The sequence below is a fragment of the Chiloscyllium punctatum genome, chromosome 29 (assembly GCF_047496795.1).
Source record: "Chiloscyllium punctatum isolate Juve2018m chromosome 29, sChiPun1.3, whole genome shotgun sequence".
NCBI classification, from domain to species: domain Eukaryota; kingdom Metazoa; phylum Chordata; class Chondrichthyes; order Orectolobiformes; family Hemiscylliidae; genus Chiloscyllium; species Chiloscyllium punctatum.
The window spans coordinates 22,512,211-22,534,845 of record NC_092767.1 but is presented as its reverse complement, the minus strand read 5'-3'; the positions used below and the strand labels follow the sequence as shown (position 1 = coordinate 22,534,845).

The window sequence follows — 22,635 nt, the reverse complement described above, 5'->3', positions numbered from 1 at the left end:
TGCCATTTTAATCTTCTAACAACTATTTCATTGAAAATTAATGCCTGTTAAAATTAACTTACAGTAAACTAGATAGCCCTAGAATTAAAATCTCATTAAAGAACAATAAATATGCAATTAATTCTAGAAATAGCAGTCTCGGTCCCACTCTTAATCCCAGGACTGTACTGCTCCCCCACCAGCCTGACTCCCATTGCCCTTAAACCTGATGGGGAGGGCAAGGTGAATGGAGATTTCAGGTAAGAACAGAGTGAGTCATCTGACCGTTACTGCCCAATCAGCAGCCCTTCTGTCCAAAACGTTACTTTGGCATTGTGACGTCACTCCCCTCCAGGTCTGGCCCCGGAAGCTCCTTCCGCTGCCTCAGCCCCTCAAGGTGTGTCCTCAAACCCGAGCCCGCTCCTTCGGGATTGATGTGGAAGCTCCCACTGAGTGAGACCGTTTCATGCCGGGTCACAGGAAGCCTTGACTGTGCTGGGTATTGACAGTGTCAGTTAAATATTAATCTGCTCAACCTGTCACTGAGAGAGGTGTGAAAAAGGGGATAAATCGGGATCACCTTCTTCTGTGCTGTCGATCTCTACGACAATCATATAACCAGAAGGTAACACTCTGAGATCTTAATCAAGGTGCGGGAACAAATGACTGCAGATGCTGGAATCGGAACTGAAAACAACAAATGCTGGAGATCACAGCGGGTCAGATAGCATTCACAGAGGGAGAACAAGCTAACGTTTCGAGTCTAGATGACTCTTCATCTTAATCAATACAGTTAAATATTTTTAGTGTTTTGATATCAACACGATCTATTTGCTGTTATTAGAATGTAGTTTGCTTCCATTTGTTGAATAGCAGCAGCAACAAAATTCCGCCAGCATTTTGATCAGTCTAACAACAATGGTACATATTCTTTTGTTTAGCTTGTGAACAAATGCAAAATTATGACGGATGGAGTAAATGTGGGACAAATACAATGTACTTCAATGAAAGGAAGAAATGGAAAAGGTAAAGTTCAAAGATCAGTTGTGTTACTGGCAATATTCCCTGATGAGTATCAGACCCTCCAGGATAGAATGTTACAATTTCAGGAAAGGCTGAGAAGTAACTGTTGCTATCAGAATGGGAAACAGCATGGCAGGCATCTCAGGAGACTGCATAGCCTGAGCACAACTTGCAGATGAATGGTATTTGGTGCTTGGCCACTGGGCAGACCACCTATGAACAAAAACAGTTGTTTTATCCCCTCATACATGATCTGTGGCAGCAGGAGAGATCATCTAGGCTCACGATCCTGCTACATGGAAACACAATTCAGTTTACTGAACCAGCTCATAACATCAATTGGATGGCCAGGCTGGTTGTAAACAGGTCTTGGCTGTGTGACTGTGGAGGGAGGTAACTATCTGTCCTTCTGTGGTTCCATTCAAGCCCGGGTGTCCTTGGAGATGGGGCGCAGAATGTCCATCTCAATGCCTTTAGAGGGATGGAACACCACAGAGGCATACAGTGCTTTATTTCCCGTCCAACTCCATTTCGACTTTATCCCTTCCCTCTCTTCCTACTACGTCCGCTGCCACGTTTATATTTGGTATTGCATTGCCCAAAAAAGGCTGCGCTTGTAAATCATCAATTGGATATACATGAGTTTTTACTGGTGGTGGCTGCTCATTATACAAAAAAAAGAAGTTGCAGTGGGAAAGAACTCATTTTTGTGTGATAACACTTCTGGGTAGAAATATAGACTAATAAAACACAGCAATGAAGGGCTCCTATGGTGCAGGGTTAGAATTCTTAAGTGTGTTCAAGTTCAGCCTGCTACCCTAAATGTGTAATATCTATGGGCAGAGTGATTAGAAATAACTAATGAGAACTGAAACAATTTAAGTTTTTGACTCTGTCATGTAGGAGGAGAAAGAGACCATTAATCCTTGTGAAATTGCTACATAAAGACAGGAAGAGTCTGCAAGTAAAATCGCACAATTATTTATTGCAAATTAATATTTTGTATCAATGGTTGAAAGTAGAAGGTTTTTGGTGTGATATTTCTTTAGCTTTTTACATCAGATTTTTTAATTGCATGTTTTGTTCACTTTCTTCTGACAGACGGTGATGGAAAAGGAATTAGTCAATTGCTGAATAGTTACAGCGACAGGGAGTTAAACCTGATTACCCGATTCTACTGTGAGAGATTGGAGGATGCAATATTAGACTTGGTGGAGAGCATTGCCCTGACATTAACAGCAACTGATTCATTGAGCAATGGAAATTACGCTGTAAGTTATATTATAGAATTTTTCCATTATTCTATTATTAATCAGTAAAATGATTGAAGTGGGCATGTATTTGAAGGAACCTTTGGAAGTTTAAGGAAAAGTAACAAGGTTGTGCATTTCATTAATGATATGAAAAACAGTAAAAGTAAGGGTCAGGGGTACAAAAATAAAAATGCACCAGAAAATAGAAAATACTGAAACAATATTTTTTTCAAAAGAAAAAAAAATAATGAAAAGTTGTTTACTTGAAGGACCGATAATGAACTGAGAGCAAAATGGAAATTAGTGAGGTGGGACCCCATGGCTTAGTGGTTCGTGGATGAAATCATGTGATGATGAAAACCACATGACAGAGAATGTCAGGATAACAGATCAGTTTTAGCGAGATGGAAGAAATGCCATGATGAATATTTCACTGGGAAGAATAGCTTGTGTGTGCTCTGCAAGCAACAAGATTCTAGCAGAGAGCACAAATAAAAATACCATGGTGGGGAGGGATTGGGGTCAGCGGTTTTAAGGGAGACACTGGAATACCCATTGAGTTCCGTTTCCAAATCGATTATGATGGAATTCTTCAGTTTATGTTGTATGCAGCTTTTGGTTTAAGCCCGAACACTATGGTCATTGTGTCATTCAGAACTGAGAGAGCTAAGTTTGGCTCGACCTAGAAATAAGTGAAACATTGTCATGGGCGGCACGGTGGTTTAGTGGTTAGCATTGCTGCCTCACAGCACCAAGGTCCCAGGTTCAATTCCAGCCTCAGGCAACTGCCTGGGAGTTTGCACGTTTCTCCCCGTGTCTGCGTCGGTTTCCTCCGGGTGCTCCGGTTTCCTCCCACAGTCCAAAGATGTGCAGGTCAGGTGAGTTGGCCATGTTAAATTGCCCATAGGTTAGGTGCCTTCATCAGAGGGAAATGGGTCCGGGTAGGTTACTCTTCGAAGGGCCTGTTTCCACACTGTAGGGAATCTAAAAAAAATAAGAAATGTGTTGTCAAGTTTTAAACAGGTCACCTTATGAAGTTCAAGTTCAAGTACCAGTAAGGTGCCACTCATGTCACTGAGGCAGGTAATGTTGAGGGACTCTTGAAGAAGTGTCCTGTCCAGATCATCAAAAGTGAGGAATTACAACCCCTTGTGAAGTTTTTTTGACTTGGTAGATTAGATTCCTTACAGTGTGGAAACAGGCCCTTCAGCCCAACAAGTCCATACCGACCCTCCGAAGAGTAACCCTGAAGAAGGGCTTATGACCGAAACGTCAATTCTTGTGTTTCTTGGATGCTGCCTGACCTGCTGCGCTTTTCCAGCAACACATTTTCAGCTCATCCTTAAATACAGGTGAGGTGCCGGAGGACTGGAAGGTTGCTCATGTTGTCCCCCTTTACAAGAAGGGTAGTAGGGATATTGCGGGTAACTCCAGACCAGTGAGCCTGGCATCGGTGGTGGGAAAGTTGCTGGAGAAGGTACTGAGGGATAGGATCTATTTATATTTGGAAAACAATGGGCTTATCAGTGATAGACAACATGGTTTTGTGCGGGGGAGATCATGCCTTACCAACTTATTAGAGTTCTTTGAGGAAGTGACCAAGTTGATAGATGAAGGAAGGGCTGTTGATGTCGTATGCATGGACTTTAGTCTACTATGGGGAACCTTATCAAATGCCTTACTAATGGAGAAAGTGAAGTCACATGGTGTGCAGGGTGTTCTAGCTAGGTGGATAAAGAACTGGTTGAGCAACAGGAGACAGAGAGTAGTAGTTGAAGGGAGTTTCTTGAAATGGAGAAAGGTAACCAGTGGTGGTCCACAGGGGTCAGTGTTGGGGCCACTGTTGATTGTGATATACATAAATGATCTGGAAGGTTGGTATGATCAGCAAGTTTGCAGATGACACGAAGATTGGTGGAGTAGCAGAAAGCATAAGGGACTGTCAGAGAATACAGGAGGGTATAGATAGACTGGAGAGTTGGGCGGAAAAGTGGCAGATGGTTTTCAATCCAGACAAATGTGTGGTGATGCATTTAGGCGAGACTAATTCAAGAGTGAATTATACAATGAATGGAAGAGCCTTGGGAAAAGTTGATGAGCAGAGAGATCTAGGAGTGCAGGTCCATTGTACCCTGAAGGTTGCTGCACAGGTGGATAGACTGGTCAAGAAGACATACAGTATGCTTGCCTTCATTGGACGGGGTATTGAATATAACAGCTGGCAAGTCATGTTAAAATTGTACAAGACATTGGTTCGGCCACATTTAGAATACTGTGTACAGTTCTGGTCGCCACATTACCAAAAGGATGTGGACGCTTTGGAGAGGTTGCAGTTTAGGTTTACGAGGGTATTGTCTGGTCTGGAAGGTGTTAGCTATGAAGGGAGGTTGAGTAGGTTAGGTTTATTTTCATTAGAAAAAAGGAGATTGAGGGGGATCCTGATTGAGGTTTACAAAATCATAAAGGATATAGACAGGGTGGATAGAGGTAAGCTTTTACCCAGGGTGAAGGATTCAATAACAAGAGGTCACGCTTTCAAGGTGAGAGATGGAAGAGTTAAGGGGGATACACACGGCAAGTACTTCACACAGAGGGTGGTGGGTGTCTGGAGCGCGTTGCCAGCAGAGGTGGTAGAGGCAGGCACAGTAGATTTATTTAAGATGTGTCTGGGCAGATGCATGAGTAGGTGGGGAGCAGAGGGATACAGATGCTTAGGAATTGGGCGACAGGTTTAGACAGTACATTTGGATCGGCTTAGGCTTGGAGGGCCGAAGGGCCTGTTCCTGGACTGTAAATTCTCTTTGTTCTTCGTTCTTTGTAAGCACACATGTTGAAAAGGCAAAACTTCATGCAGTTGCAGTGATGTTAATATTGTGTCTGTTGGTGAGCTGAAGGATATTTATGACTTCAATTATTGGAGTTTCATGATGTTATCAGAACTAGTTACCCAAATTGTCCCAAATACCATAATGACCGTTGATATCCTTTCAATTCTTACTGCAATAAAATCCTGGTAATTACAAACTTTTCAATGTTTCCTACAAAATTTCTAATTTATTGTTTTGGATTTCCTTTTTGTTTCTTTGGATATAGCAGTGAAACTAGTCCACTTTTAATGTAGGAATTCAATGAAGGTGTTGTGGTTCTAGCTATTAAAGTGACAACATGGATCTCATGTTCGCATCATAGTTCAAGTGTTATGGATTCAAACCCAAACCCCAAAACTTCCACTTCCAATATTGTAGAGTCCGGTTTTGTTTATCACATAACTTGTTAACTGCAAGTTTCATGTCATATCCAATAGATTCCTCTATTCCTGATGAAGGGCTTTTGCCCAAAACATCGATTTTCCTGCTTCTCGGATGCTGCCTGAAATGCTGTGCTTTTCCAGCACCACTCTAATCTAGAATCTGGTTTCCAGCATCTGCAGCCCTTGTTTTTGCCTACTACTAATGTCTCCCTCATAGTACTTCTTCACAAGGGGAGGGAAGGTCTCATCAGTGTGCTGAGATTAATATTCTTCACCAAAGGAACATCATTAATGTAACAGCTTTTCACAATTCCGACACTGCTGTTTATCATTTTCTCTCTTTCATTGTTTTCCTTTCTATTTCTTCCTTTTCTGGTTTATTCCATTGTTCTTCCTTTGTTTCTTTCTTTCCCATCTTTTTCCCTCATTTCCTCCATCAATTCATTCTTCCATTCCGTTCCTTCATCTATTGTTTCCCTTTTCCCGTTTCCCTTTCTATTTTACCTGTTCTTCTCTTTTATTCCAGTATATCCGTAATCTGTCAGAGCATCAACAGAGAAAGGAAGCAGCAAAACATCTTCTGAGCACAGTGACCAAAACCAATGGCTGCAGAGAACGAATATTTTGGGAAACATTGGTGAAAATGCAAGAATCAAAGCCAAAACTGAAACTCATTCTGAAAGAAATTCAGAGCAGAGGTATTGTACGGTCCAATTATTTCTAGCAATCAAACATGGTTGCCTCTTTAATGGGTGAGGCTGCCACACACTACTAATGAAATGAAACATCTTTCCCAGGTTTTGACTTGCTTTATAATGCACGCATCGGAGAGATGGAAGGAGAGCTATCAGATCACCTCAAAGGTAAGTCAAAATAAAAGTAATCGTTAATCATAAAAATGTACTGCATTAATTAAGTTCTAACATTTTATTTGTGTCTCACATTTCATCACTGAAAGGAAACAAACCCTCCAAATTATTACCATTAACTGTTTCTATAAAATGCAATCAAAGTTACAACACGAAGCAAATGAACTGGAACTTGGGCATGGACAAATTCAATGCCACATGTGTGATATTGAGCTTTGTTGGAAACTGCTGAATGCTAATTTTGATTTTCCCAGCTGCTCTGGAGCAGACTGAGCCCAACTTTCCAGTTTTAGATGCTGAACCACAAGGTCACAATCAGCTTTGCAAGTCAGTTGGTTTCAAAATCTTCCCTGGTACTTTGTCAGGCCATTATTTCTTTTCCCTTCAGTCACATCAGGATCTGAAAAGAAGTCTTGCTTTTACTGTCAATACTCGGCCTTAGGGTGCCTTTATGCAAATGTAAACCTCAATATCACCAGAGTCTCAGAGTCTACAAAGTCTATATTGGGCTGGAGTCACATAGAGCTCCAGACCCAGTTAAAGCTTGAATCAAATACATGACAGACTGAGTAAAGATGATGTCATTTATAGGATCACATTTGGTTCTAGACTAGTTACTGATGAAGTCAGATCTGGTGAATACAGAAGTTAGAGTATGGTCCCACAGTGTGGACAGAGTGAACTGATATGTATGTACTGGTTGAAGAAGGTCTTGATTCATATGTCGGCTCCACCCTGGGCAATGACTTGAAACACACATTGACCTAAAGAAGGTGAGGATATGGGTCACGTATAGAAACAGAATCTTTAAACATCCAAGTGTCATATTTCTACCAACTGCATATGTAGTAGAGTTCAACATGTATCAGATTGCACACATGTTGTTTGGGCATTGAATGAAGGCACAAATAGGGCTACAATGATATTAGCTTGACCGAATTGATCAACCAGGACTAGATAAGGAATTGTTTTTCAATAAGTCACATATCCCAGAAACACATTTCTACACACAGTACTGAAACATTGGATTTGTGAAGAGCCCATATTTGCTGAAATCTTACTGACGTCAGGTGGCTGTGTCAAAGACTGTACTCAATTGTCTGGCCTGGCAATTAGTTGACTTGGAAACATATTTAGGCTCATATCGAGATAAGATTTGCTTCATCTATGTCTCGGACTTGTTAAAACATGAAATCAAATATGGGGTCAAACTGGGTATAGGTACATTCACACGAAGATTCAGAATAGATAGGGAGTCCATTCACATACAATCTTAGACTGTACAATGAGAGGCTTCAGCTTTCGCACTGAAATGGACAATGAGTTGATAAAATTGGTGGAAGATCCCAATGTGATCCTTATACATCGACAGTGTTATTTTATAATTATGGTTCACATAGCACATTTAATTGTATCACTGGTTTTCATCCTGTTCCCAACAGTAAGCATTGAAAAAGTGAGAGTTATGCACAGTCCCTATTCAGCCAGTGGGCTATATGTTTACATTAGGTATAAATTGTCTGAGATTGAAGCAGACATCAATATTAGAAACACTCTGATACTATCTCCACTAGGGACAACAGACAAAACAAAAATGAATGCAGTAAATAATAATAAGTGAACAATGTGATAATATTTGGCTTCTCAGATGTTCCAGTGTTAAATTCTCCTCAAATGGAGATGGAGATGACGATAGAGTGGAGGGGCTTGTCTGTTATAATGTAAAATCTACTATCATTCAGTATTTATTCGGCAAGATTAATTTCTAGCACGGCGGAGTAAAATTTGGATTTGACTCCCATATTTTGTATTGCTACCCAACTCAAACTCCTTGCTTCTTGTTAATTGTTTTAATGTAGTTAATTAACAAATAAGAACAATGCCAACATAATTTTGATCATTGTCATGAAAGGTATGCAAGATCAACACAAGCAACACCTCCTCCATCAAACCGAGCATGTGTTCAAACACACCATCAAAGGAGACAGCAAAATAACGACCATTTCCCTCACTGATCGATATACAGAGCTTATCATTATTTCCACTCTGCGTGAACGGAGACTAGTGGAACATGAGCTCCTTTCCAGAGGCAGAGAACATGAAGAATGGCAGCGGAAGTACGTCACCAGTGAACTTGAAAAAATCCGGATTGATCAATTATTCAGGAGCAGTTTTGGTCACTCCAGCCTGTCTGGCACCACGGTGGTTAGCGGAGTGGCTGGCATTGGTAAGACAACAATGGTGCAGAGGATGGTCCATGAATGGGCAGCAGGAAACATCTATCCTCAGTTCCAATTTGTTCTACATTTCACATTTCGAAATCTTAATGCCATCAACAGAGCCATTTCTCTGACTGAAATGGTATTGGATCAGTACCCTTATTTAGCAAAGATAATTGAAGATATCTGGATGAAACCTGAATATCTTCTCTTGGTTTTTGATGGATTAGATGAGTACAAACACCAGATTGATTTCACTGGCCACGTGGCTGGTGATGTCTCTGCGAATCACTGTGTTGCGCCTGACTGCAGATGTGAAGTTTTTGAAATGGTGCACTCCCTGGTACAGCAACAGCTGCTCAGAGGTTGTTCTGTGCTGGTTACCAGCCGGCCGACTGCCCTTAACTCATTGGAAAAGGCCAATGTCAACCTTTGGGCTGAGATCCTGGGCTTTCTTGCTGATGAAAGAAAAGAGTTTTTCAGAAAGTTTTTTGGCAGTGAGCAACTCGCTACCAATGTCTTCAAACACGTCGAGGAGAATGAGATCCTGTACACCATGTGCTACAACCCTTCATATTGCTGGATCATTTGCTCAACCTTAGGCCCGCTCTTTACACAGCTGAAGTGCAAGCAACCTCTTCCCAAAACCATCACTCAACTTTTCTCCATCTACCTTTCCAACCTCTTGGACAACCACAAGCGAGATGTTGAGGACCAGCGGATGGTTTTACAGCGACTCGGGGAATTGGCTTACCAGGGAGTTTCGAAAAGGAGAATTGTTTTTAATGAGAATCACTTCATTCAGCATCAGCTGGAGTCCAGCAAATTCATTTCAGGATTCATGATGGAGATCTTGGAAAGGGATGACACAGCTAAAAACATTGTGTACACATTTCTCCACCTTACCATCCAGGAATTCTTGGCCGCCCTGGCTCAGTATTTGAGTCCAAAGCATCAGAATGTGGTGGAAATGCTTCACTGTGCTTTTAAGAAGGATGATGGTCGGTTTGAGATTTTTATTCGATTTTTAGTTGGTCTTTCAACACCCACTTCATCCCGAAATCTGGAACCGTTCCTGGGTCCGCTGTCTCATCACACGACCTGTCAGGTGATAGACTGGCTGCAGGCCAATGTTCAGGCAGAAATCAAAAACCTGGACAGAGTCACTGGAAAGAGGAAACTGCTGAACACATTCCATTATTTGTCGGAGTCTCAGAATAGAGCTTTAGTTCAGAAGACCATTGGATCTGTGGAACGTTTGAACTTTGGGGACTCCAATCCAAAGAATGCACTGAGATTGAACCCAATGGACTGTTTTATAATGTCTCATGTTGTACAACTTTGTGAATCAGTGATGGAGTTGAATTTGGAGAAATGTTATATTCAGGAGGAGGGGATCAAACGATTGGCCCCTGCAATCCACAAGTGCAAAGTTCTAAGGTATGTTTGATCCGGATGAAATTAGATAACATGTCAGCAATGACCCATTGATTTTCTCTTATAAATTCCAACTGATATGAATTTCATAGGATCATAGAATCTCTACAGAGCAGAAAACGGTCATTTGGACCATCTAGTCTGCTTCAACCCTCTGAAGTGCATCCCATCCAGACCCCTCCCCTATCCCTGCATTTCCCAAGGGACATGAAAGGCTATAGAAAAGATTTAGAAGGATGTTGCCAGGGTTGGAGCGTTTGACCTAAGGGAGAGGCTGAATGGACTGGGACTGTTTTCCCTGGAGCATTGAAGGCTGAGGGTGACCTTATATATAGAGTTTATAAAGTCATGAGGAACATGTTAAGGGTAAATAGGCAAGGTCTTTTCCTTGGGATCTGGGAGTGAGAGGGGAAAGATTTAAAAGGTACTGAAGGGGCAACTTCTTCACGCAGGATAGTGTGGGTATGGAATGAGCTGCCAGGGGAAGTGGTGGAGGCTGGTGCAATTACAACATTTAAAAGGCATCTGGATGGGTATATGAATAGGAATCATTTAGAGGGATATGAGCCAAATGCTGGCAAATTTGATTAGATTAATTAAGAATATCTGGTCAGTATGGATGAGTTGGACCAAAGGGTCTGTTTCCTTGTTGTACATCTCTATGACTCTATAACCCATCTAGTCTGCACATCCCTGGAAACTATGGGCAATTTAGCACGATCAGTCCATCTAGCCTGCACATAGATGACTGTGGGAGGAAACCAGAGTACCCAGAGGCAATCCCCGCAGACACTGGGCGAATGTGCAAACTCCACACTGACAGTCACCCAGGGGTGGAATCAAACCCAGATCCCTGGTGCTGTGAGGAAACAGTGCTAATTGTTGAGCCATTTGTCACTATCGTAGCTGAATCACAATTACTATTCGTTTTTTTTCTGAGAGTCAAGGAGTTTTCCATGCTTTTTATTTATTTTTAATGCTACTACTGCATTGACCTTGATACTGAGTGAAAACTATAATAGAAAAAAAAGCACCAGGCTAACTTAGTTGGTCTTACACTGTGAGACATTCAAAAGCCACAAGGAGTCTGGCAAAGTCTTTAACTAGTGCTATGACAAGGAAACAAAGAACCGAGCCAAATCATCGTACCTCTGTGTTCACAACAGAGTAAAATTAAAACCTTCAAAGATTTTAACCTGAACAATTCCTAACCAGACTTTATAACCAATCGCAGACTCTGTTGATAATGAAACCTAGACGGTGGGTTAATAACTGAAACAGAAAAAAGCAATTTATTACCAATATAGGAACTTTAGCAGAGCAAAATTAAACAACAAAGTTTGAAACCAATAGCCTTGTTTCCAGGGCAATTCACACAAAAGACAGACAGACAGACAAATAAACACAGTGAAGGGATAATTAAAATAAAGTAACAAAACTGGCCAGATTAAGTGGTTTTCATATCTTATTCTCAATGTATATTTGATGGTTTCTTTGTTAATTTTCTGAAGATATCGATCTGTGCCACCTTTGAATTCACTCTGAGGACTGAAATTCTGAAATAAAGTACAAGGTTAGGCAGGGAGCATTTAAATCTTCATGCTGTAACATCAATAGCTAGGTTCATTCTCTCAAAAGCACAGTCCCAAAACCAACTTAAACCGTGATCTATGTCTATGTTTGACCATGTCGTTCTCTCCCAGAAACAAATGGAAATTGCTGTTCTGAGGAAAGCTCATTGGACCAAAATATATCTATCCACAGATGCTGCCAGACCTGCTGCGCTTTTCCCTCAATTTTTGTTTTTGTTTCTTATGTCCAGTATCCGCAGTTCTTTTGATTTTATATTCTATCCCAGGCTTATTCACAACAATTCCCAGGTACTGGCCTGATCAATGCCCAAACATTTCTTATCTGGTTCAATGTGCTGCTCTCCCACCGTGCTGAAACATCTACAGGATCCTATTGATCAAGAGCTAACCTGTCATTAACTGTGAGGCCCCACCTCGCGAACAAACAGCAGCTTGTTTGTTTTGTTGAAACACAAGTTGCTGTCCACAATCCAAAGATCATTTCCAGCTCATTGCAGTTCACTGCTACAAATCAAAATTGATGAAATAATAAATTAAATGAAAAGTTGGCGAATGTTTGAACACTAATCCTAAGAGGCCCTCAATTAAATGAACAGACCTGGTGTGTGTCTGAACACAGTTCACTGACAGAGAATAGCAATGGAGATCAGGTGGCAAATCAAACTGTTGAACCCAATCTCTGTTACCAATTGTGTGCCATTGCAGAGATGAATATCATCCTTTGCAGTTTACTTTTACAAACCAAAGCTAATCTGGTATTGTATTTGACCCAACCATTCACTAGATAAATAGTAAGTGAATGCTGTACCTAGTTCAATGTAGAATACGTTGCTAACACAGCAAGGCTGCCATTCATGTATCTGAAACTGTTACGGGTGAGGGTCAGGGTGGGTTTGAAATAGAGGTTCAACAGTCTGTGATTTACAGGAGGCATGATCTGCCCTTTGTGGTAGCACAAAATTCACCATTCACCTCAGCAGGAGGGAGATTGGGCAGCTCATCACCACATATTTTACATGACTGTTGGGATGAACTATTATCCATTCTGCTTGGAACTGAAAACATGGCTTGTGTATTGTTAAATACAATAGAGATGCAGGAATTTATTGATTGATTGATGTCTATAAGTCTTTTTCTTTGTTGTGTTATCCAAGCAGGGCAATAATGCCTCACAATTAACCATTGCTTTTACTCTTTGCTGGATTACATATGGATGAGTTCAATGGAATATAATTGCACAAATGTTTAAAAAAATTGGAGAGAAGACAATCAATTTTCTGTCTTGCGTTCAACTTGTCAGAGTCAAATAACATGGAAACAGACCCTTTCCAGTCCATGCTGAACGTAATCCCAAACTAAACTAGTCCCACCTGCCTGCTCCAGGCCCATATCCCTCCAAACCTTTCCTTCTCATGTATTTATCGAAATATCTTTTAGAATCATAGAGATGTACAGCACGGAAACAGACCCTTCAGTCCAACCTGTCCACGCCGATCAGATATCCCAACCCAACCTAGTCCCACTTGCCAGCCCCGGCCCATATCCCTCCAAACCCTTCCGATTCATATACCCATCCAAATGCCTCTTAAATGTTGCAATTGTACCAGCCTCCACCACATCCTCTGGCAGCTCATTCCATACACATACCACCCTCTGCGTGAAAAGGGTTGCCCCTTAGGTCTCTTTTATATCTTTCCCCTCTCACCCTAAACCTATGCCCTCTAGTTCTGGAATACTCAACCCCAGGGAAAAGACTTTGTCTACTTAGCCTATCCATGCCCCTCATACTTTTGTAAACCTCTATAAGGTCACCCCACAGCCTCCGATGCTCCAGGGAAAACAGCCCCAGCCTGTTCAGCCTCTCCCTATAGCTCAAATCCTCCAGCCCTGGCAACATCTTTGTAAATCTTTTCTGAACCCTTTCAAGTTCAGAACACCTTTCCAATCGGATGGAGACCAGAATTGCACACAATATTCCAACAGGGGCCTAACCAATGTCTGCTACAGCCGTATTGTTTGAAATATGTGTTCACTAGTCACCAACTAATTCAGTCAGAATAGTTATGCAAGATTTCAATCTGTTTTCTAATACTGCACAACACTGTTCTATCTGCCCATGCCTCAGTGTGTCAATGAGAATCAATTGGATGGAGTTTCTGTAAGGTGAAGTTTATGCTATGTTAATCAGAGAGATTGTTTTTTCCTTCTTGTCTGTTAGGCTGAATGACAATAACATTGGAGATACAGGAGTCAACATTTTGTCTGCATCTTTGGTGCATTCGGAATGCAAAACAAAGCGATTGGAGTAGGTAATCTTCCCAACATTAACCCCAAATTTTATGTGCAATGATTTGTGGCAAGTCGGGAATTTGCTGTATCTTTGGCATGACCACTGTTGAATATATAGGGGAAGGTGAGGACTGCAGATGCTGGAGATTAGAGTCAAGAGTGTGGTGCTGGAAAAGCACAGCCAGTCCGGCAGCATCCGAAGAGCAGAAGAATCGATGTTTTGAACATAAACCCTTCATTAGGACTCTTGATGAAGGGTTTATGTTCGAAATGTCAATTTTCCTGCTTCTCAGATGCTGCCTGACCGACTATGCTTTTCCAGCACCACATTCTTCGATCTTGCTAGACTGCACCTGGAGTATTCTGTTCTGTTCTGCACAAGTATATATTAGACTTCAATCAAATTTCAACAGGAAGATATTAGGGAGAAATTGAATCAGAATCTTTTTGTGGAAATTATGGTCACATGGTAACCAATGGAGATGTTTAAAATGCTGAATGATGGGACAGGGTCGTTAGCTAAAAGATCGAGGAAAGAGCATTATTTTAAAGTTACAGTTAAGCCATCATTCAGGAGCCAGTTCAAACCACACTTCCAACTAGAGAAGCACAATTTTCAGATTCTCAACAAAAAGAGTTGTTAAGATTCAGAGACGAAAGTAAAAAAGTTAATTTTTTTTCTTCAATTAATACAATTTGGCCTAAGCTGATGTGTTTACATCCCACGTTGTTACAATGCTTGAGGAGAGATGCAGGACATCGGAGAAAGGAAGAAATGACTCATGAAAAGGATTTCATGGATCATGAACATAAGGTCTGAAGATAGATTGCAAACATTGGATCTGTCTCCATGAAGGAAAGGAAGCTGTGATGTAATTTGAATGAAGTATTAAAAATGATAATTTCAGTGGAAAGAGTCGGTAGCAATAAACTGTTCACTGCCATGAAATGATCAAGTATATCAGCACAAAAATTCAAGAAATTGCCAAAAGAAGCAAGAACAATGTGAGATCATCTTTTCTGCACAGTGACTGGTTAAGGTTGGAATGTTGTGCCTGACTGACATCATGGCAGAGGCTGGTTCAACTGAAGTGTTCAAAAAGGAATTAAACTTTGATATGGAAAGGCCCAGTGCACAGGGACACGGGATACAGAGTGGCAGGAAGTGAATTGCTCATTCGGAGCCTCGAATCACCTCCTCCTGCACTGTACCCTGTTTGATTCTTTTCAAAATTAAGAGTAATGCCTTTCAATTAAGGAATAATAGTGTTAAAGACTAAAAGCATTAAAGTTAATTGATTATTAGTTTGTCATTACTGAGTCAAATAAAATGAAAAGGAGGCTGATGGTTCAAAAGCTTTCTCACTTTGTTATGCTGATCCAATTATTGCTCTTCCTTCTCAGTGGAATTTCTTTTATCTTTTCAAGCTGTATTGAAAACTGATTTGTAATTATCAATCTTTAGTTTGCAGGATAACAATCTGACATTAGCTTGCATTGAAGACCTGAGGATGGCATTTAGTCAGAGCGAATCATTGTCAATGCTATACCTGGATGGAAATAAATTCACAGATGATTGCATTCCGAAAATGAGAAACTTCATCATCAACTGCAAGAATTTGGAGCTGATTCAGTGAGTGCATATGTTAAAACATTAAACATTTCCATTGTATTGTAAACAATAATTTCCTTAAGTCATGTCCACAGCAAGTTCTTCAGGGGTGCTTAACATATTAATTCACCTGAACATAGAAAATCAGAACAGCAGCAGGCCATTCAGCCCATAGACCCTGATCTATCATTATATATACCATGAATGATTATCCAACTTTAAACCCTATTCCTGTTTTCTCCTTGATATCCTTGACCCCTTTAACCCTGAAGAACTTTATCTGCCTGGCGTTATAGAGATGTTCAGCACAGAAACAGGCTTTTTTGTCTAACTGTCCATGTTGAACAGATACCCCAAATTAATCTAGTTCAGATGGAGTTTAATTTAGATAAATGTGAGGTGATACAGTTTGGAAAGGCAAATCAGGGCATGACTTATACACTTAATGGGAAGGTCCTGGGGACTGTGCTGAACAAAGAGACCTTGAAGTGCAGGTTCGTAGTTCCTTGTAAGTGGAGTCACAGGTAGATAGGATAGTGAAGAAGGCATTTGGTATGCTTTCCTTTATTGGTCAGAGGACTGAGTATAGGAGTTGGGAGGTCATGTTGAAGCTGTACATGACATTGGTTAGGCCACTTTTGGAATATTCTGCGCAATTCTGGTGTCTCTCCGAGAGGAAGGATGTTGTGAAACTTGGAAGGGTTCAGAAAAGATTTACAAAGTTATTGTCAGTGTTGGAGGCTTTGAGCTGTACGGAGAGGCTGAATAAACTCTGTTTTCTCTGGATCGTCGGAGGTTGAGGGGTGACCTTATAGAGGTTTATAAAATAATGAGTCCCATGGTTAGGGTAAATAGACAAGGTCTTTCTCTGGGATGGGGGAGTCCAGAACTAGAGGTTTAGGGTGAGAGGGGAAACATTGAAAAGGGACCTAAGGGGCAACCTCTTCATGCAGAGGGTGGTGCTTGTATGGAATGAGCAACCAGAGAAATGGTGGAGGCTGGTACAATTATGATGTTTAAAAGGCATCTAGGTGGACACAAGAATAGGAAGGAAATGGGACAAGCGCTGGCAAATGGAAGTAGATTAGGTTAGGATGTGGAGCTGCCAGTGTTGGACTGGGGTATACAAAGTTAAAAATCACTCAACACCAGGTTATAGTCCAACAGGTTTAATTGGGAGCACTAGCTTTCGGAGCGCTGCTCCGGACAACCACCTGATGAAGGAGCAGTGCTCCAAAAGCTAGTGCTTCCAATTAAACCTGTTGGACTATAACCTGGTGTTGAATGATTTTTGGATTAGGTTCGGATATCTGGTCAGCATGGACGAGTTGGACCGAAAGATCTGTTTCTGTGCTGTACATGTCTCTGACTTGTTATGGACCAAGCCAGACCCCCTCAAAACATTTCAAGAAAGTAGCCTAGACCCTAACTTTGCTCGTTGTTTTAAGAAAGTGTAAAGTGGATATTCCAGGAGAGGTGCCATTGGTCAATCCACTTCGTTTTAAACAAAACCAAATTTATTTACAAGATTACCCAATGAAATAGAAGCAAAGAGAACTGAATGCAGAATAGCCTCACCTATCCAAAAACCAAACAGACTTTACCTGTTGTTCCCTATACTTGCAACAATCCCCATAAACACCTTGTGGCGCAAAAGGTAGCATCAAACACCGGGTCTTACAGGAGAGAGATGTCAGACAGAGAGGATCAGCATGAACCTGCTTCTTTCACGTAACTGTTTCTTGGATCAGCAGCCTCAAAACACTCCCTGTCTGCTTTCAGTGAATAGCCAGATGTCCAAAAACCAAATCAAACCAGAGAAAAGCTGAGCTGGGGGAAGTGACCATTCCCCTTTCATTGCACAAATTCTTTTAAAAATAAAACTTTTTGCTGGAGGCAGTATCTGTAGCTATAATCAAACTGGCCCGAAAACCCTTTGAAACCCAAACCTTTTGGAACCTGTGTCTTTTACGATCTCTCTGGGGGGAAGAAAACCAAGTGCAAAAGAACCTTGTTAAAGGAGCAGCATCATCACAGACTCTATTTGACAGCATTTGGCCCTAATCCCCCTCAACCCTTCGCATTCATAAACCCATCCAGATGCCTTTTATATGCTGTAATTGTACCAGCCTCCACTACTTCCTCTGGCAGCTCATTCCAATCTCATACCATCCCACTGTGTGAAAAAGTTGCCCCTTAGGACCCTTTTAAATCTTGCCCCCTCAACTTAACCCTATGCCCCCTAGTTTTGGTCTCCCCCAACCCTGGGGAAAACATCTTGTCTATTTGCCCCACCCATGCTCCTCATTGTTTTATAAACCTCAATAAGGTCACCCCTCAGCCTCCCATGCTTCAAGGGTAACAACCCCAGCCTATTCAGCCTCTCCCTCTAGATCAAACCCTCCAACCCCAGCAACATCCTTGTAAATCCTTTCTGAACCATTTCAATTTTCACAACATCCTACCTATAGCAAGAAGCCCAGAGCTGCATGCAGCATTTCAAAAGTGGCCAAAGCAATGGCCTGCACAGCCACAACATGACATACTAAAGCAAAGAAATACAGATAGTAGAAACCTGAAACAAAAGCCAAAATTGCTGAAGAAACTCAACAAGCCTGACAGCATCTGTGGAGAGAAAGTAAAGTTAATGTTTCGAGTCCAGTGATCCTTCTTCACAGCTGACTCTGTTTCTCTATCTGTAAACCTGCTGAGTTTCACCAGAAATTTCTGTTCTTTTTGAGAACAATATTTAACTTTTTCTTTCCAACCATTCAGTGTTTTAGCCAACAAACATTCTCTCTGACAGTGAATATCACAGACTCACCTCAACCTGAGTGAAGAAATTTATCCTCATCTCAGCTCGAAATAGCCTACCCCAGATCCTTAGACATTGACCCTTTGTTCTGGACCTTGGGAACATCTTTCCTGTGTTTACCCTGACCTTTCCTGTTAGAATTTTGTCGGTTTCTAAAAGGTGCCCCATATTATTCTAACCTACAGTGGAAATAGTCCTAACTGATCCAGTCGCTCTTCATTCATCAGTCCTGCTATCCCATGAATCAGTCTGGGAAACCTTTGTTGTATTCCTTCTATGCATGAATGTCCTTCCTTAGATAAGGGACAAAAACTATACACATGACTTCAGGTGTGGTCTCACCAAGGCACTGCATGTAGGCAACTCGACAGCCCTGCTCCTGTCGTTGAATCCTCTTCTCTTTTTTTTCTCTTTTTCTGTCTCTCTCTCTCTCTCTGCCTCTGTCTGTCTGTCTCTCTCTCTCTCTCTCTCTTCGCCTCAGCATGCTACTCTCTAAGGGGTTGTGGGAGGGAGAGAGACTGTCACACATCTCCTTCTGGAATTTGTCTTTGCAAAGGAAGTCTGGAGAAAGATGCAGTGGCCTTTGTCAAGGTTCGTCCTGAGTAGCTCCATGACGCAAGACTGTGCTCTTCATTCTGTTCCCCGGGACGCACACCGAGACAAACATCAACTGCTCCTGGAGGACCGTCACCTTGCTTAAAGACACTCTTTGCTCTGCCTTAAAGTTGTTGATTGTTAGTTCCCGCCTGAATCACACACACTGCTGTTTACCCTCCCTTTCCAGGGGTTAATCCAGCTGTTCTTTGACACTGAACAGTCAGCAATCTCCTTCCCTGTTCTAGTGATTCAACTCCCAGAATTTTCCTCAGTCACTTCTCACTACCACCCTATGGTGGATGCTCTTTCTCCTGCTGAGCCCCATGGCCTCTGCGATTCCCATCTCATTAAGTTGAAACAAGTTGTTATTTCTTATTGGTTCCCTTTGCGTGAGTTTCAGGTCTAGTCTGGTTGACAATGTCCTCACGAATTAACGAATTTGGTCCCTTGTGTTGCTACTGAGAATCTGATGCTCCCCAGTCTTTGCCATTTGCCATTTGAAGCACGTCTTTGAGGTGGTGTTCAAAGTGCAATCGACATTTCAGTGTGAATTGATGAAAAATCAGCAAAATAAAAATCCTTGCCCATATCTGTCTTGATACCAGTCGTTAGGAAGGAGTCATTACCGTGTTAATTATGTGTGTTGTAAACTTTTTAGTGCCGAAGTTGAAACCAGATATCCATCCCATTTTCATTCCATATTCATATCTGAAACATACATGTTTAACCACACATTATATATCAGTCAGAACTATTTAATGTCTTCTGAAAATACCTCTGGGCCAGACCAGGTAAGATTCCCAGATTCCCTTTGGTGATGGACATGAGTGAAGCAGATGTGTATTTACAGCAATCACTGATTAGGTTTGACAATGGTGACTATGAAACTAACTTTCAATTCCAGATGGATTAATTATCTGAGATAAAATTCAGACAGTTGCTGGTATTTGTACTCTAGGTCACTGCATTACAAGTCCAATGCAATTTCCCCCAGTCCAACTACATCCTCAATTTACATCATTCCCCAAATATCAACACCTTAGTTTCTTACAGCACTGTCTGTGTGTGCAGCAGCTCATTAGATTCTCTCTCCCCCACCACTTACACCCATTTGTTACTGTGTAGCTGCTCAAAGATTGATTTCAAAATGTGTGTTTCAATTGGAAAATTATGAATGATTCTGTCATTTGAACTTTATTAATTGGTTGGTTATTAATCATTAATTTCTTTCTTAGATTATGGAGGAATCAGTTCAGTTCAGATGGAAAGAAGCAGCTCCGATCACTGAGAGAATGCAGGGCTGGTGTCCGAGTATTTGTGTGATCAAAGGATCAAGAAATTGCTAACTATTTGGACTTGATATTACTGAGAGGTGTATTTCTCTCACCTCCATCAAGTGAAACACATGAGATATTACATTGGCTCAAGAAAAACAATTCCTGGAATTCTGAAATAGAATGGGAACGATGTGGAGTATTCAGTAGAAACTTTCAGTCGCAGTTGGTGAGTGTCGATGTGTGGGTGATATTCACCGTCGAGCACAGGGAGATGGAGCTGTGACTGTGAAGCTTTTATAAAAGAGTCCGAGAGATCGCCATCATAGAAACAGGCCTTTCGGCCAGCGTGGCTATGCTGTCCACTTTTCACCGTTAAACTAGTCCCTTTTGCCTGTGTTTGGTCCATGTACCCCCCGTATCTAACCCATCCATACACCTGTCTAAATGTTTCTTAAACGATGAAATTGCACTCACTTCCACCACCTCTGGCAGCCCATTTCAGACACTCACCATCCTCAGTGTAAAGAAAACTGCCTCTCTATACCCTTTTGTATCTCTCCCCTCTCACCTTAAACATATGCCCCAGAGTTTTAGACTCCCTTGGGGAAAAGCTGCTGGCTACCTACCTTATCTACGTCTCTCATGATTTTATAGTTCTGTATAAGGTCACCCCTAAATCTCCTGCGCTCCAGGGGAAAATGTCCCATCCTATCTCATCTCTTCTTGTAGCTCAAACCTTCCAGTCCAGGTAACATCCTAGTAAATCCTTACTGCCCTCTTTCTAGTTTGATAGTTACTTTCTACAGTAGAGCATCTAGAACTGTGTACAGTATTCCAAATGTGACCTCACTCATGTCATAGAGTCATACAGCATGGAAACAGACCCTTCAGTCCAACCTGTCCATGCCAAGCAGATATCCCAACCCAATCTAGTCCCACCTGCCAGCACCCCGGCCCAGATCCCTCCAAACCCTTCCTATTCCTATACCCATCCAAATGCCTCTTAAACGTTGCAATTGTACTATCCTCCACCACTTCCTCTGGCAGCTCATTTCATACACGTACCACCCTCTGCGTGAAATAGTTGCCTCTTAGGTCTCTTTTATATCTTTCCCCTCTCATTCTAAACCTATGCCCTCTAGTTCTGGATTCCCCAACCCCAGGGAAAAGACTTTGCCTATTTACCCTATCCATGCCCCTCATAATTTTGTAAACCTCTATAAGGTCATCCCTTAGCCTCCGACGCTCCAAGGAAAACAGCCCGAGCCTGTTCAGTCTCTCCCTATAGCTCAAATCCTCCAATCCAGGCAACATCCTTGTAAATCTTTTCTTAACCCTTTCAAGTTTCACAACATCTTTCCAATAGGAAGGAGACTACAATTGCATGCAATATTCCAACAGTGGCCTAATCCATGTCCTGCACAGCTGCAACATGATTTCCCAACTCCTATACTCAATATATAGGCGGCACGGTGGCACAGTGGTTAGCACTGCTGCCTCACAGCGCCAGAGACCCGGATGCAATTCCCGCCTCAGGCAACTGACTGTGTGGAGTTTGCACGTTCTCCCCGTGTCTGCGTGGGTTTCCTCTGGGTGCTCCGGTTTCCTCCCACAGTCCAAAGATGTGCAGGTCAGGTGAATTGGCCATGCTAAATTGCCCGTAGTGTTAGGTAAGGGGGAGATGTAGGGGTATGGGTGGGTTGCGCTTCGGCGGGGCGGTGTGGACTGGTTGGGCTGAAGGGCCTGTTTCCACACTAAGTAATCTAATCTAATACTCTGACCAATAAAGGAAAGCATACCAAATGCCTTCTTCACTATCCTATCTACCTGCGACTCCACTTTCAAGGAGCTATGAACCTGCACTCCAAGGTCTCCTTGTTCAGCAACACTCCCTGGGACCTTTGCATTAAGTATATAAGTCCTGCTAAGCTTTGCTTTCCCAAAATGCAGCACCTCGCATTTGTCTGAATTAAATTCCATCTGCCACTTCTCAGCCCATTAGCCCATCTGGTCCAGATCCTGTTGTAATCTGAGGTAACCCTCTTCGCTGTCCACTGCACATTCAATTTTGGTGTCACTTGCAAGCTTACTAACTGTACCTCTTACGCTTACATCCAAATCATTTATATAAATGACAAAAAGTAGAGGATCCTTGTGGCACTCCCGTGGTCACAGGCCTCCAGTCTGAAAAACAACCCTCCACCACCACCAGTCTCTGTCTTCTATCTTTGAGCCAGTTCTGTATCCAAATGGCTAGTTCTTCCACTATTCCATGAGATCTAACCTTGCTAATCCGTCTCCCATGGGGAACCTTGTCAAAGCCTTACTGAAGTCCACATAGATCACATCTACTGCTCTGTCCTCATCAATCCTCTTTGTTACTTCTTCAAAGAACTCTTGTACACCTGCAACAAGGCATTCCA

General features: G+C 41.9%; 1 protein-coding gene across 4 annotated transcripts; it reads left to right on the top strand.

Annotated features, from left to right (window-relative positions):
• Positions 1-497: 497 nt before the first annotated feature.
• On the top strand, positions 498-21,724 carry LOC140454414 (NACHT, LRR and PYD domains-containing protein 3-like). Of its 4 annotated transcripts, none has more exons than XM_072549116.1 (9): positions 498-604; positions 921-1,005; positions 2,104-2,273; positions 6,032-6,203; positions 6,303-6,368; positions 8,287-10,033; positions 13,841-13,927; positions 15,377-15,544; positions 20,171-21,724. In XM_072549116.1, exons 2-9 carry the CDS (start codon positions 942-944, stop codon positions 20,256-20,258), a joined length of 2,562 nt encoding a protein of 853 aa, XP_072405217.1. In that variant the 5' UTR covers positions 498-604; positions 921-941; the 3' UTR covers positions 20,259-21,724. The 4 variants fall into 4 exon arrangements, with proteins under 4 accessions (XP_072405217.1, XP_072405219.1, XP_072405221.1 ...); XM_072549117.1 differs by lacking the exon at positions 498-604 and adding an exon at positions 613-771; XM_072549118.1 differs by lacking the exon at positions 20,171-21,724 and having other exon boundaries at positions 13,841-13,931; positions 15,377-15,441.
• The last annotated feature ends 911 nt before the right edge of the window (positions 21,725-22,635 follow it).